Source organism: Suncus etruscus, chromosome 3 (assembly GCF_024139225.1).
Source record: "Suncus etruscus isolate mSunEtr1 chromosome 3, mSunEtr1.pri.cur, whole genome shotgun sequence".
In the NCBI taxonomy this organism is placed as follows: Eukaryota; Metazoa; Chordata; class Mammalia; order Eulipotyphla; family Soricidae; genus Suncus; species Suncus etruscus.
Window position 1 is genome coordinate 57,701,983 of NC_064850.1, and position 16,535 is coordinate 57,718,517.

The 16,535-nt window shown below is 37.3% G+C and overlaps 2 protein-coding genes across 2 annotated transcripts in view; one reads left to right on the top strand and one right to left on the bottom strand.

The window, feature by feature from the left end:
- Positions 1–16,535, top strand: part of CDC73 (cell division cycle 73) — a 110,792-nt gene that overhangs the window by 47,970 nt on the left and 46,287 nt on the right. The gene's annotated exons all lie outside the window — the stretch shown is intronic.
- Positions 4,059–12,051, bottom strand: B3GALT2 (beta-1,3-galactosyltransferase 2). The gene is made up of 2 exons (XM_049769730.1): positions 11,474–12,051; positions 4,059–6,823 (listed from the first exon to the last, which is right to left on the bottom strand). Exon 2 carries the CDS (start codon positions 6,707–6,709, stop codon positions 5,441–5,443), a length of 1,269 nt encoding a protein of 422 aa, XP_049625687.1. The 5' UTR covers positions 6,710–6,823; positions 11,474–12,051; the 3' UTR covers positions 4,059–5,440.

Genomic DNA, 16,535 nt, shown 5'->3' on the forward strand with positions numbered 1-16,535 from the left:
TTGCTGTATTTCTCTTCAGTTCTGTTAATTTTGTGGATTTAAAAAGTTTTGTTTTAGGCCTCACACAATGGCGCTCAGGGGTTTTATGTATTTAAAAAGCTTTGTTTTAGGGGACTTTACACACTCAGGGCTTAATACTGACTCTACATTCAGGGATTTTTCTTTCAAGGCTCGGAGGGTGCCAGAGAATTGCATCTGGCTTGGCTACTTGCGAGGCAACCCTCTTACTTCCTGTACAGTGTCTCTCTGGCCTCTAGGAAATTTGTATCTATGATTTCTTTGATTAGAGGTTCTTCAGATTTGCCTTGCTGTCCCTTAGAGACTCTGATGATTCTTAGGTTGTTCCACTTGAAGTCATTCCATAGTTTTTTTAGTATACTGTTTATTTTTCCAAACTTCTATTTCATGATAAAGTTTTTCTATCTTATCTTGAAGCTCACTGATCTTTTTCTCAGCTCTTATTATATTGTTGCTTAGACCTTCATTGGAGTTTTTTTTTTTTAGATTTCATCTACTATACTTTTATTTTCTATCACTGGTTTTGATTTTTTGATCACACCCAGTCTGCACTCAGGGATTCCACTGTTGGCAGTGCTTGGGGATCTCCTAAGGTATGCTGGGATTGAACCTGGACTGACCATAAGTAAAGCAAGTGCCTACCTGTTGTATTATGGTTTTAGTCTGTACAACTGGTTTAATTATTTATGATTGATGAATAAATGTAGTACTATTTTTTATTTTTTTAGTACTATTTTATGTGGCTGTTTAATCATTCAAATATTATTTGACCATCTAAAGGTAAAGGGGATACCTTTACTTTTATCTAGACTATCCTTTATCTGGTAATCATAGTTTTGTGTATATATAGCAAATTGTTGAAATTCAACAATTCAAAATGCTTGTGTGAATGAAAAAACTGTTTTAAAGATCTAGTCCAGGCACTTATTTTGGTTATCATCACAGTAGAAGTTTTGTTTTAAAAAACTTAAAATTTATTAGGCTTGTATAGCAGTATAATTACATGATAATTATAGAATAGATAGTTTAGATTTTGATATGGTGTGTTTTCACTTGCATTTCACTGATTTTAAACTTAAAATTTTTTTAATGTGAAGATGATTTAAATGGTCATTATTTCTTTTTCCAAAAATCACTACCATTTCTGATTTGTATGTCGTCTCCTCCACCCCCTCCCCCCTTTTTTTTTTGGCCACAACTGGCTGTGCTCAGGGCTTACTCCTGTTTTGTGCTCCTGAAGACCTCTGCGGACCATATGAGTTGCTGGAATTGAACTTGGTTTGGCCACATTCAAGACAAATGCCCCACTTACTGTACCATTACCCCCATTCCCTGTATATTCATTTTAATCATTATATAGCAGTTTACTTAAATCCTTGAACTTATTCGTATTTTGATTCCTTGTTGTTTTCTTTTGGGGGGATATTACCCCCAATTATGCCTGGGTTAATGAACCTTTATTGGAAGTTTAGTTTTGATTGCTGAATCAATATTCTGAGGTGCAATAGAAAAATATATGTAGTAGAGTTTTACCCATTTTTTTTTTTTTTTTTTTTTTTTGGTTTTTGGGCCACACCCGTTTGATGCTCAGGGGCTACTCCTGGCTATGAGCTCAGAAGTCGCTCCTGTCTTGGGGGGACCATATGGGACACCGGGGGATCGAACCGCGGTCCGTCCTATGCTAGCGCTTGCAAGGCAGACACCTTACCTCTAGCGCCACCTTCCCGGCCCCCCCCCCATATATTTCTTAAATGTTAATTTAAGAAGAAATGGAGGGGAGAGAGAAAAACAAAACCAAATCAAAACCTCAACCCTAACTTATTTTGATAAAAAAGGTTTTGCCAAATCATAACCAAACAGTGACTAATATGTCAAGAGTATAAAGGCTTTGTTGTTTTATTAATTAAGAAGTGCCTCTGGGCCCAGGGAGATAGCACAGCTGCGTTTGCCTTGCAAGCAGCCGATCCAGGACCAAAGGTGGTTGGTTCGAATCCTGGTGTCCCATATGGTCCCCCGTGCTTGCCAGGAGCTATTTCTGAGCAGACAGCCAGGAGTAACCCCTGAGCACCACCGGGTGTCGCCCAAAAACCAAAAAAAAAAAAAAAAAAGAAAAGAAGAAGTGCCTCTTACTGTTACTAAGAATTGTTCTCAGCGGCCTAAGATGAAAGAAATAAGCTTTTGCCTTTCAAAGGTTCTGGCCATAAATTTGCTCTTTTTCTTTTTCTTTACTCTGTATATACATCGGGTGCCACTCTAGTGTGTGAAAGTGGATGGGAATCTATTCGCTAGGCCCTGTGGAGGATGGAACAGAAAATAGGAGAATAGAGTTAGTATAGGCTATTATTGTTTAATTTAAGAATTCTTAAGAGACCTTTTAGCAGGTATCATGTGCAACACATAGCAGAATAGCATAATGGCTTGGAAAGAGAATCCTGCTGCCTTACTAACTTTGTGGTCGTGGGTATTAACCTCTGACATGCATGAGCCCTTCTTTTTTGGTTCTTGTTACTATTGGTAAGGATTATAGGAGCTCATGTGTATAAAGTGCTTTAACAAAGTGCCAGCCAGAAACTCAAAGGATGGTCACTTCCTCTTCCCACTATTGGTATTATTTTATAGATGTCTTTTGGAATAAATATAAATAAAATTATAGATGATATTGTGTGATTTTGCCAAGATGTGAGAAATTTAAATTATTTACTTGAATTTATATTTGTCATGATCAAAAATAGGACAAGTGTTGAATGTTGATATTATCAAAATTTTCTGTTAACCAATTGGAACATAATTGCATAGTCATATAATTTTTATTAGGCTTATGAACTGATATAGTTTAAAATCACATTTTTAAGCATATAAGAATTGCATAATATTATGAACAAGCAATTCTTAAACTTGATGGATATTTAATATTGGCATAGTATGTAGCAATAATATAAAATGAACTTGTAATTGAGAGTAAAAAGTAAAAAGATACAAGTAGCTTAAATAAGCCCTTTTTTTTTAGCAGTACAAAGGAACTGTTACTTTTTCCTTTGCTTTATTTTTGAGAACTCAGAATGTCATCCATTTACATTACTTACATATTTAATGATGAGATAAGGGTTTTAGAAGGAACTTAAAACTGATGTCAAATGTAGTGATTTTGCGGTCTGCTAGGAATTCTGCTTTTCTCTCAACTTTTTTTAACTGGAAAATTTGTAGTGGAATATACTTTAGGAAGGATCCTGCATTTGAATAAGAATTTGGGTTGATGGTGCTTGGGTTCCTTTTCTGTGTCCATATCGGTCTATGCATGTGGTGTGTGTGTGTGTGTGTGTGTGTGTGTGTGTTTTCTGTGTCCATATCTGTCTATGCATGTGGGGGGTGTGTGTGTGTGTGTTTAAAAACGTCAGAGATGTGTCATAGAAAAGTCCTTTAGTGAGAAGAGAGGGAGATTCCTTTTTTTCCCTCAAAAAGTTGGTGTTACCCTGTCGTGTATGACATGTATTTCATAAGAGTACTAATAAGTTTTAGTCTTGTAATCAAAGTTCTGGAAAGTACACTTTCAGAATTACTCTGAGTAGACTAGAACACTTAGAATATTGATAAGAAAATGTGATAAAATATAAATGGGACTCAATGTATTAGTATTTAGATAGTTACTATTACAACTCTGTTTTGGCATACTTTAATCCTAAGAATTAAATCAGATGAAAATGCATGTTCTGAAGAGAGCAAAGGGTAGGTCCAACTTGAGTTCAGTTCCTGTACCCCAGGTAAATCCCCTGTGAACCAACTGGAAATGATTCTTGAGTGTAGAGCCAGAACTATAACTGAGCACTGTTGGGTATTGCCCTCAAACAACCCAAGAACAACAGCTACAAAATGGTGACTTCAGAATTGAAATAACTAACATCCTGAGTATATTAACTGATGCAGTTACTTTTATGAAACGATATACATTTTTTAAAACTAAAGAGTTAGAATTTTTTTGATTTTAAAATTTGTGATGGAGCCAAGCAAAAGTACTATGAAAATATTTGTACCATAAGACCCAGTAAAAGTTTTAATTTACTTTTTTATTAAAAACTTGATAAAAGTGCATTGTCACATTGTTCATTTTAGAATCAAGTGTTCATCAAACATCTGTAGTTCCACCCCAACTCTTCCCTAGAAGGTTTTTAATTGGCGATGCAGAATATTTGTCACTGATGAAATTCAAAACTGCAGGTTTGTAAACTTGGCCCTTGATGGGGAGGAAGTGCCATGAAATGATTGTATGTTGGCAGTTGCGCATTCCAGGAGTGGTGAGTGGAGCCGTACTGGCTGCTCTTGCCTCTCCATCACCTTCTCTGCGGCTGAGTGCCTCTTTAGTGTCAGGTAGAGGAAAGCTCGTCATCCAGGTTAATGGGGGACGTGCTAATATCTAACTGGTTTAACTCATTAACTCATTGGAGAGTACTAGTTTGGCCCTTAGCATTAAACTATTTTGATACCAGCTATTTTGAAACATTTAATTAAAAAAAAGTAGAGCCTGAGTCACATTGATACTTCCCCACATTTTAACACATGTTAAAGTAATTGCCCTCAATATTTGTGTTAGTAAAACAAAATGAATGTCAAATATTTGTTTTTAAAAAGTAAATACTTACGAGAACTGCATTTATGAAACATATGAACTTTTTTTTATAAATATGTTCATGGGATAACTCAAATCTTATTGCATGGAATATCATTTTTATAACCCTAAGATAGTCAGGTCAGAAAATCTGTCCTTTGTACAATTACAAAGCCTCCTCAAAGTTGACAGCCATGTTTTATTTACATTTATTTGTATGGTGAAGTGATAAGCAACATAAACATGGTCTTTCAACGGGATTTTGTTTCTGAAATTAAGATTTATGTGAAAATATATGCAAATCTATATTCCTTTACCATTTGGCTTGATTCATGGATGTCTGCTTGTTTTTTCTGCATGTGATACACAGATTCCCTTCATACAGTGTTTTTTTAACAGATTGTTTTGGGATGTCTTTGTTATTGTAACATGGTATAGGACAGTGATGGCTAACCTTTTTGAGTCGGCGTGCACAAACTGCCGCACGAGACCAAATAATTTCTCAAAAGTGCCAGCACGTCAATTAAACCTTAATAACAAGATTTTAGTATTTAAAAACTATGCGGCATGTGCTGCATATCTTAATTGCGGACCTTCCCGCGTGCCAGCTGCAAGGTGGTGACACACGTGCCACAGGTTCGCCATTGCGGGTGTAGGATTTTAAGAATCAAACCTTTAGAAATTAAAAAAATATTTTTCTGGAATTTATTTATGTGTTGATGTGTAACTAAAGTTGTCCTATGAATGCAATCAGTTTTAATTAACTATACATGCCTTTAACAATAATTTACAGATTGCATGTTCGAAAACCAAAGTCCTGTTCTAGTGTAGTTTGCGGTGGCGATAACGACCTGCCTTTTCTTTTGCTGCGTTGGCACAGGCATTGTGCTTATTTTGTTGTAAATGATTCCAATATTTGATCAGTTCACTAGGCTGGAACTGATGAGAGGTAATTAGGTGGCTGTATTTACAGCTTGAGTACGAGACTCGCCAGTGATTGAAGACGAACTCATTGGGTGGGGGCACTGGGTCAATTCTCAGCTTGGCCAGGCAGATCCCCACGTATACGTCTTCCAAGTGCAGGCGACGGATGCTTAGAGAAACTTTAAATATCTTCTCCGCCAGATCTCCAGAAAAGACATAGCCAGTACCAGAACAGAAGACAGGGTAGCGCTCGCTGGGATAGAGCTCTGGTGGCATGTACCACTTGCTGTCCTTATTGCGATTGGGTGCATAGCCTCGCATTAAGTATCCAGTAAAGTAGTTGTGTCTGGGAGGCAGGTCTGGCTTGAGTAATTTATGTATCAGATACTCGGTGTTGACGAACATGTCACTGTCTGTTTTCATCACATAGGGAATATGTGGACAGTATGTGGCAACCCAGTTCATGCCCATCAGTGTTTTAATGGTCAAATTATAGTACGTATCTAGATATTCCTGTTGAATGATGTCATGGTACTGCCGGCTTTCTTCTTGTATTGCATGCTGAAGGTAGCTGTTGGTTTTAATACTTAGGCCCAACAAAAAGATCCGTGTGATTGGAACCCCAGCTGCCAGCGTCTCATTGCCCCAGGTCTGCCGGATGGCCCTCCTGGCTTCCATCTGCCCTGGTTCTGCTGCAATCAGTAGGATCAAGAAGGGGGTCTTACGTTGGCATTTGTCAGGCTCGTTGATGATGTATTTGAAGTGGTAAGAGTTTGGATGTCCAGTGCCCTTTTCCTGGTAAATGCTTCCATTGGCACTGAGGGTGTTCTCCAGGCCTGTAACACCTTGTGGGGACTGGTCTGTGTTGTTGGAGTTCGTTGCGGACTGAGGCCTCAGAGTTTGAGGGACTGTTTCTTTCCAAATGTTCCGGAGGGAGCTGTGGTTCGTTTCGCTTCTTGTTGATCGGAAACCTCTGAAAGTGTAGGTCACGGGATTTTCCTTGAATCCTGCCCTGCCCGGCAGCCAGTCATGATGGTTGAAAAAGAGAAACATAGCGAAAAGGACCACTAGAGAAAGGACCCCAATAAGGTGGGTACGGAACAGGGACCTCTTGACATTCCAGCTCATCTTGGCCAAGCAGCAGTGCCGTCGCCTCCACTGAAGCATGTTGTATGGAACCAGGGCTGTGACTGGTATCTTCAAATGGGCTTCTCCTAAACTAATACTCTTCTTAGGGAGTCACATTCTGATTGGGCCCACATGGCATCCCTCGAAGTTATTCTAGAAAGATAAAGCACACAAGTTTACACAGTACAAAATGTTACAGAGCCTGAAAGAGAGAATTTGGTACTAATAAATTAGGGCAAATAGGAACTTTTAAATTGTGAAAATGCAAACACCCAGAAACAAGTTTGATTTGTTTTCTTTGACACAATAGCCTTTCTGAAAGCCAAATAAGTTCTCTTAAAATATACTTTGTAGTGGTGGTGGGAATTGCCCTAGTTCACTGTCACTATACTATGGACCTTAAATATAACTGTGAAAGGCTTGTAATTCACATTGGTCTCAATAAAACTTATATAAAAATATACTTTGTAAAGTAAGTATCTTAAAGAGCTTTCAAGTTCTGGAATAATTTCTTCCACCTCATGTTACTGTTTCAGTTTCTCCGGGTACTTTACTTTTGACCCAAATTAAGGATGTAAAAATTGTGTTCATGTAGGGGAGAAAAATGTTGCTTGATTACTCTGAGAGGCCATGTAAGAAGACTTGTGAGCAGATGGAAAATTTATTGGCATTAATTAAAATTGATTTGACATAGCATTGGTGGTCTGGTGCACAGTGCGGAGCCTTTTTCGTAAAGTGTCTCTGTCTCAGTTGTGGGACAGGCGGCGCAAGGTTGATGATGGCCACATTGTGTTAGTCACAGCACCTGCTTGGCATACTGCCATTGCCCTGCTGTGGGGAGCGAGTCAGGCAGAGATGCACCGCACCTGCCCAGATTGCTTTTCAGGGCCCAGTAACTTCAGGATGCTAAGATTGTAATAAATGATGAAGATTTTTAAATTCTAATTTTAATTGCAATGCAAATATTACTCAGTTGCTTACTCTTTGGACTCAAGATTGATTTTAAAATGTACCAACCAATTATCTTTTTTTGTTTGTTTGTTTGTTTGTTTGTTTTTTAGGTTCTTGGCAAAGCACTATCACCGCATAGCTCAGTTGAGTGCTTAGGTTAGCATTAAACAAAAAAAATTTTTTTAATAATCTTTGCAGGTTTCTTAGATATAAAAAATACAAACTAAGAATGTTAAACTTCATAAAGCACATTTTAAAAGATTACTACTGACTTCTAAATTTGCTTGTAATTTTAGAAGTTTTAGGACTTCTGGCATGACAACTAGATCTTTATATGTAAAATGTAAGATATTCTTGATATTGCATATTAAGAATTGGTTGTGTTATGTTTGAAAAGGTTTTTACACTCATAGGAGAAATGTGTTCATACTCCTCAACTTATTTTTAATTTTCTAATTTGATACATATATTGAGACAATGGGCAGTGAAGTGGAAAAAATTAATCTATTTTTCTTTTAAGATAGATGCTTCACTCATTCTACAGAGTATATTTTAAAGGAGTTTAGGTTTCTTTTCAGACATGAGGGTAGAGGTGGATAAGGAGCTGTAAATTACGTTGTATAGTACCGAAACAGTAAAAGTGTTTTGGGAAGGACTAAAGATTCATCTTATTGTTAAAATGATTTTTTAAAATAAAACTGATTACTAAAATAATACAGGAACATGTAAATGCATGTTTAGTCTGATACTGATATTTGTGGTTAATATACAATTTGTTTAATTTTAACATTGATTTTAGTTTTAGATGACAATTAATCAGTAAAATTCACACATAAAATGTCAGTATTTTAAAAGCATTTCAAATTCATTGAATGGAAAGTACATGAATGAAAGTAGCGTTATTCTGATAGCGGCCACAGGGAGGCGCAAGTGGGTGGGAATTTGGATAAATTTCTAAATTGTGTTCATACGCAGGTACCAGATTATTTTTTTCCAATTTCAGAAATGATCTAGTACTTAAAAAGTTATGGTATTTCTCAAGTGTAAGAACCCCCTACATTAATCATTTTTAGAGGTATTAAAATTTTTTAAAGTTTGGAATTGAACTAAAAAATCAGACTGTCTTGTGAGTTGGATTTTAGTTTCACGTTACTATAATGAAGACTACAGACATTCATTTAACTAGTAAAACATAATATGCCCTGAATTATCCAAAAATGAACTATTTTAATTTGAAAGACCTATTTTCTTCTTGCAAATAGTTGGTCATTCTTTTTAAGCCAGCAAATTATTTATTTAAATTAAAATAATTTACTGTATTATTTTTTTCTTAGTAAACCGTGGTTGCAATAGTGTTAACTTTTATGGTTTAGACGTATGAAATTATGCATCTTCACTACCACCAAAGAAGCCTCTGTGACTATCATTACTACACTAGCAAACCCTAATGCAGTTTTTTTAATTTTAGAATGAAAATTTTGAGGGTAAATAATATTGATAATGATTCTTCCTTTACCTCTTAAAGAAGTTTTAAGGTGTAAGGCTCATTTATATGTGTCAGGGATTTTTTTTTTTTAAATAAGAAATAAAGTAGCCTTTTCCTTTTGTTGAATCTGCTTGAAAAAAAATTTAAATTATTAGTGTTTTTGTTGGTAAAATAGTTTTAGGAATCTGGTTGAAGTCCAGGCATTTTTACATATATTTACATATTTTACATATAATTTTACATGTTATGATTATTATTTTACATATATATGTAAAAACTATGTGAAAACTAGATGGTTTAAGTAGCAAAAATGGATGTTTGAAGAAATGAATGAATATTATGGTAATCTGGGTTGTTTTTATGGAAACTACATAAATAAATGATATCTCTAGTAAAGTTACAGTGTAGAAAAATTGCAAGTTATTTATTGTAATCTTAGTATGAATGAATACATAGTCATAATTTACTGACCCTGTAGAATTCTTTAGCAGTAAATAATGAAGATCTATCATAAAACTGTTTCAGTGTGCTGCTGAAAGTTTGCACTCATACATACCCATTTGGTAACCTCCCACTGGAAAATCAAGTGTTGTGTATCATCTTAAAATTATGTATTAAAGTTTGTTAGGTAATTATAATGTTTTTGGTATTAAAAAGTTATAATAGTCTTCCTCTTACTAAATGAAAAAGTTATCTTGTTACTGCCTATTTTGCTGTATTTTTATTCTTAAAATGAAGAGTTCAGATAAAATATTTTGGGATTCAAAATCAGTTTCCTCTTGTACGTTTTTAGCATAGAAATAGTTTTGAGTTATCTCTTAAGGTTTAAGGGGGATACTTTTTCCATCTTCCCAAATTATAGTATTAACAACTTTGACAATACATTCACATCTGAATTAAAAGGCTTGGGAGAGTGCTAAGAAATGTTTTATGACTTCATTCATATAGTTTGTATCACTTGACTTTAAAAAGTGTTACTATTTTTAGTCTTGGAAATAGAGATAAGTGAAACTTGGACAAAAAATTGTCATACTTTTGAGTTGTCTGCTTTATATAACAATGGTGACTTTAACATAAGTAAATGCATGAATAGGTGAAGGTACTATAGATTTGAGGATCTTAGCAACCGTTTAATTTCTCAATGTCATCTTTGTCTCTAGTGGAGTAAAATTTATATCAGTGAGAACTGATTCTGAGATGTAATAATGATAACAGGGCCCAACAAACTTGTTTAATCAGAAATTTGAATGTTTATCATTTCTTTAAAAGTAATTGCTGTTTTTGCTAATTAAATAGTGGATTACTTAACGGTATGAAATAGAACATAAATTAAGATGCTTGTTAGATCTGTTAAAATGGAAGAAATCGTTGAGTTTTGCATGAGTGGCTTTTCTAAATATGACTGCTGCAAAAATACCGTTTATCAGATTAATTTCTGATCTGCACATATACACATGGCAGCAGTTCACTCCTGCATATTAGGGAACCTGGAAGCACAGCAGCACACTTATGTTTAATTTTTTAACCTTCTATTGCTGCTTATGGATATATTTATATCACGTTTGATGCTTTTGATTTTCAAATGATCGAGAATCTTATATTTGATCATTTTCAGTTTGTTGCTTAAAATAAAGCAAATGTTTCAAATGGGGAATTTTCTTAGCAACTATTGTATCTCTTTGTTTAAAGTTGTCTTCTGGAACACAATAACATGCAAATGTGCTGTGATGTGGTGCTGTTTATATGTTAACGTTGCCTTCTGTGATCTTCAGGGAATGGTGCTGTCTTTCTAGTAGTACTTTAGAGCTCTAGAATTCTTCAGATTTGTTGGTATTCAGAGGTTGTGTTTGTTAGTCACCTAGTCACTGTTATCTCTGGAGAGAGATATTGGAGGGGGTTTTGTTCTAGAAGGAAGCTTGGTTTTCGAAAAAAGAGCTCAAAATGTTAGGGTCATCTCTGATACTATTTAATGTAATTTTCCTGCATTGTGCCTTTTGATAGCCATTTTACTAGATAAAGACTCACTTTGACCCAATTTAATAGAAGATGCTATGCTTTCTTTAGAGGACTATAGTTGGGCTTTTGGGGGGGGCAAGTTTAATTTCTGAATCTTTTAAGTCCATCTCATCAGTATTTCCCTTTCTCTCTTATATGTCTACAATTCATAATTACTCTACGCTACATTTAAGAAAGCTTGTCTCCAAACCATGATAAATGAAAAAAGAAAAAAAACCCTGTATTTAGAAACCTTCCCGTAGTTTCAAGGGCAGTGAACTGTCTGAAGTTGTTTATCCTTTATGAGTGCCCACAGGGCTCTAACTAGCTACCAGACATTCACATGAATATTACACATGAGATTGACATACCTTCCTTGGTCAGGCCATTTATGTGAAGAGGACTATGCCCATTGAAAGTACTTTTGCCACGCCATCACTTCAGTAGCAAAGATGCCATGGAACATGCGCACATCCCCCAATAGTATGCCTCCTGCGATTGCTTTTCACAATATCCAAAGTGTCCATCTGTCTGCTTCTCTTCGAGTTCCCCTCCTGTTCATACGGGCTCCAGTCTGCAGAAATTCACCCCTTTCATTTTCTTTCTTCAAACAAAAGACTTGTCTGTTCTCTCCGGAGCTCTGTTGACTGGTCCCGACAGTTGATGCATTGAAGCTTTTACAGCTGCTGTTTTCCTCACCGGACAATGCAGTGCTGTATTCTCCGTTCAGTATCCATATTTCTAGTAAGAAAACGGAGCTGCAATGTAAAGCAGCTTGAGCTAGAATGGAGTGCTTCGTTCCTGGTAGAAAGGAATAGGGTTGAACTCTAGTTCCTTGTTGCCTGGCAGCTGCAGGAAGGATTTTGAGCAGGTCTACGGGGGTTTTGGTCTGTAATATGAAATCCACGGTGCCTCAGCTGCTGCACAGGCAAGCAGCAGTTTAAATGTGGGCTTGACAGATGCTCTCTCTGACAGAGCAGAATTGAACGTCACTGCTTGGCTGAGCCCCACGTGATTGTTTGCATTCATTTTGACCGAAAAACCAAGCAAGGTAGGGAGAAGCTTAGAGATTTTGCTCCTATGTGATAAATTATCTTTATTCAGTACAATTGTAGTGATGGGTGAAAAAGGGATTATTATGAAATGGAAGCTATAATTTTATTTTGTCTAGTTCTTTCTTTTCCCCCTTTTAAAATTATTGATTTAATATAGAAATATGATGCTTTCATTGTTTGATGCTGGTTTTCCTGTGTGTTATGTGATTTTATAGGGCACAAGTAGTGTAAGCTTTTCTGGGAGATGTTATATGATTTAACCCTTTCAGTGCACTCCTTGTCTTATCCTGCATTACTTTGATTGTACCAATATCGATCTCTAAGACACTGAGACATTTGATCTTCACCTTCAACTTAAGAAACCCCAGCCCTCGATTATTTATCAAATTGCTTTACTGATGTTCATGATACATTTTATATTCACTTGCTTTATTCTGTAGTTATTCGTTGTTCTTGAGGGCAGCAGAACTTTATTTCTTGATCACTTTGACAACACTTGATTTCCTTTCAGAATTTGCATGGCATTTTAACAGAATCATATATAGTAGGTATATAGCATGGTATGATTGTACAAGATCTTATGTAACTGATCTTTTGCTGGTCATTTATGTGTCCTATTATTTTGCACTATTAAAAAAATAGCTTGCCACAAAGCAGATATTTTCAGGAAGCACTAGTTACTTATTCTGAAATCTTACCTTTTGCATGGTTTAGTCTCCTGGGTACTGGGACAACCTCTTAGGAAAAAAAAAAAACCCAACAGCCGCAGAACCATGGACTTTTGTTTGTGTTTTTTGGTGTGTTTGTTTCCTTTTCTCTTTTTATGGACACATTTTTGTCATAGTCATCTGAACCTTTCTTGCTTAATTGTTGCAACCACGTGAAATACAAACTACACAGTTCCCATTTCACAGATCAGAAATCCAGTAACTGATCTGATAAAGACAAATTGCCTGGGGGAATGGTGGATAGACAGTTGTTTAACTGTGAGAGGATTGTTGAAATCCCCAAGTAGTGATTTCTGTGGTGTGCTTCGTGGAAATTTGGGAGAGCTTCCACATTGCCAACTTTTGTCCTGTTGCAGTTACTTAAAAAACATAAATCAAGTCTTACTAGATTTCAATAGCTCACTGGCTTTAAATTCAGAGCTGGAATTTTGACCAAGTTTCTCCATCTATAAAGTTTTATGCTATATTTTGACTATTATGGATCAAAAACCTGAAAAAATAACTGAAGAGAAGCTCTTTTAGTGAACTAAAAATAATCTAGGGAATTGGTACCTTATAAGAAAAGGAAACTAGGAGTTAAAGAGGGTTCCCAGGGCATATGCACCAAGAAAGGCAGTATGCAGAAGCATAGGGGCCCAGAGGGATATCACAGTAGTTATGGTACTTGCCTTGCATGTGGGCAACCAGAGGAGTTTGATCCCTAGCATCTCATATGGCCCCCTGAACATGCCAGAAGTAATCTCTGAGCACTGCTTGGTGTGACTCAGAAACAAACAAACTGGGGGGGGGCACCCAAAAGACACAACAAAACCATATGAACAAGCAATAAGAAACTGTAAGTGAAGAGAGACACTCTGGAAGAACTTAGACTTCCTGACACATTGATCTTGAACTTTTGGTCTCTAGAACTGTTTAAGAAAAATCTTTATAGTGATTATAGGTATTAAGGAGCCCAAGGATGCATGAGTCCATCCCAGTTGAGTCTCAGTGAAATGACTTAACACAAGGGCAACCATTTTGTCAAAACTACCATTTTACTGATTGTTTACTTAAAACAAGCTCCATAGTTAACCCTTGTAGGTATCCTGTGTTTGTGTCTAATGATAAATACCTCTTTTTTTTTTTTTTTTTTTTTTGGTTTTTGGGCCACACCCGGTAACGCTCAGGGGTTACTCCTGGCTATGCGCTCAGAAGTTGCTCCTGGCTTGGGGGACCATATGGGACACCAGGGGATCGAACCGCGGTCCGTCCAAGGCTAGCGCAGGCAAGGCAGGCACCTTACCTCTAGCGCCACCGCCCGGCCCATAAATACTTCTTTTACCACTGTAATCTGAGTTAAGCAATCATCCAAGTCCAGAGCCAGGGACCTCCTTAAAGCTATAGACTGGAAAAGGGTGCTTACTGATTACTAGTACTGCTGGGGCTTTTCTGGTTACCAGCTGCTAAAATGACTTTGGTTTTAATCACATGTCCTGTATTCTGACATTGTAACCTGCTTATCTACTTGAGCACATTTGCTCTAGGAGGTATTCATCTCTTTAAAAAAGGCTTGGGCTCCACCAGCAGGATTTGGGTCTGGGATACCCTGCAGTCCTTGGCTAATGAAACTTAAAAATCCTTAAACTTTTCAAGTACTCTAGGTCTCTCTGTGACCCCAGAACATTACAGTCTCCAACCATTGTGAAATGTGACTCTGTAGTATTTCAGGGGTCTTTGAAAATATTTTCAGTACTTGAAATTACTATTCTCTCCCTTCTAATCTGTAAAGTTTTATGTGAGAGATCAGTTGGAATTTTGTTTCCCTTGTACTTGAGGTTTGTCTGTATCTTGCAGCTTTAGTAATTTTCTGTCATTTTGATAACAGTGTTCTGTTTGAGGTGATTTAGTACTCTGTGAACCTCCTGGGTCAGTGCACAAGCACCCTTCCTTCCCTCTCTACTGGAGCAGTTCTCTGCTATTGACTCGAGTTACTCTTCCCCTCCTTTCTTCAGGTTTTCTTTTTCTTTTCTTGTTTTTCCCTCCCCTCCCTCTCCTCCCCTCTTCTCTCCCACTCCCTTCCCCTTCGGTTTTTGGACCACAGCTGGCGTTGCTCAGGAGTTACTCCTGGCAGGTCAGGGGACCATATTGGGTGCTGGGAATCAAACCCGGGTCTGTCCCTAGTCAGCTGTGTGCAAGGCAAATGCCCTACCGCTGTGCTATCTCTCTGGCCTAGGTGTTCTTTTTTTTTTTTTTTTTTTTTTTTTTTTGGTTTTTGGGCCACACCCGGTGACGCTCAGGGGTTACTCCTGGCTATGCGCTCAGAAGTCGCTCCTGGCTTGGGGGACCATATGGGACACCGGGGGATCAAACCAGGGTCCGTCCAAGGCTAGCGCAGGCAAGGCAGGCACCTTACCTTTAGCGCCACCACCCGGCCCCCTCTTTTTTTAAATTTATTTTTAACTTTGTCATTTGGCCCACACCCAGCGATGCTCAGTGATTACTTCCTGGCACTGCACCCAGGAATTAATCCTGATGGTGTTTGGGACACTGATACTGAGGATCAAAAACCCACGTTGGCTGTGTGCAAAGCCAGAACCCTCCCTGCTGTACTGTCTCTTCCTTCCTATATTCTTATTTAGAGACGTTTTTCTTGATGTTGCCTTTCTTCAGGTGTCTTATCGTTCCTTTTCTTTGTTGGACTTTTCTTGTTTTGTCTGGAAGCACACTCATTTGGTTTTCAGCTTCCTCAAATTTGCTGTTGTGACTTGCTGCTCCTTAACTTGGCTCCTTCAACTCCAGTTGAGTACATTCTTCAGGTTCATGCCCATTGTACTTTTGAGCTTAATGAATCTCCAATCCAATGCTTTCTCCTTTTCGATTACCATTGAGTAGTTTTCCTCAGTGCACATCCTTAAGCAGCATTAACATTTCAATAAACTTGAGGATTTAACTGGATGGCTGTCCCTGTTTATCAGAACCCTGGAATCCGCTTTCTCATGATCCTTAATACTTTTGGGGGGTTAAGAATGGCGTTTCAGATGCAGGAAGTCTGAGTAGTGAGTACGTGCTGAATACTGGATCAGACTTCCCTCGGTATCTCTGTTGCTTTCTGCCTATTGCTGGATTTTCAACAGGGGAGTCAAGGATGGAGTGGAGGTAGGTAGGAGGTGGGTGATGGAGGTCTGCACCAGGTGTTACGTGGTGGGTTCACAGCAGTAATTCAGGCATGGCTGTTCACTCTCTGATTATGTCTTTTTATTACTGGCTCACTACTCTTCCTAGTTTTTATTATTACTTTTAAACTTAGTTGCAAAATAAGGCTGCAGTGTTAAAATGAGTTATTTTTACCAAGTCAGATGTAGATCTAATCTTTCTTTAGCGACACTGACCATTTATTACCAATTTCCCAAAGCCAAATTGCCTACTTGACTTGTTATATAAATGGCCTGCCGCCCATAGTTGTTTATTAATGTTAATATCCATGTAGAGGTAAGTGCTTAGAGTTATGACAGAATTGTTCCAAATATCAGGAATGAAAGAGTACTAGGGATCAAACTGGAAATTAAAGTAGGATTATTTAAGTCCATACTTTTTGGTCTTAACTATTTTATTTCATGGTACTGCTGGAGAAATTATGAGACATTTTTTCTGTTATTAGTAAAGCATACTTA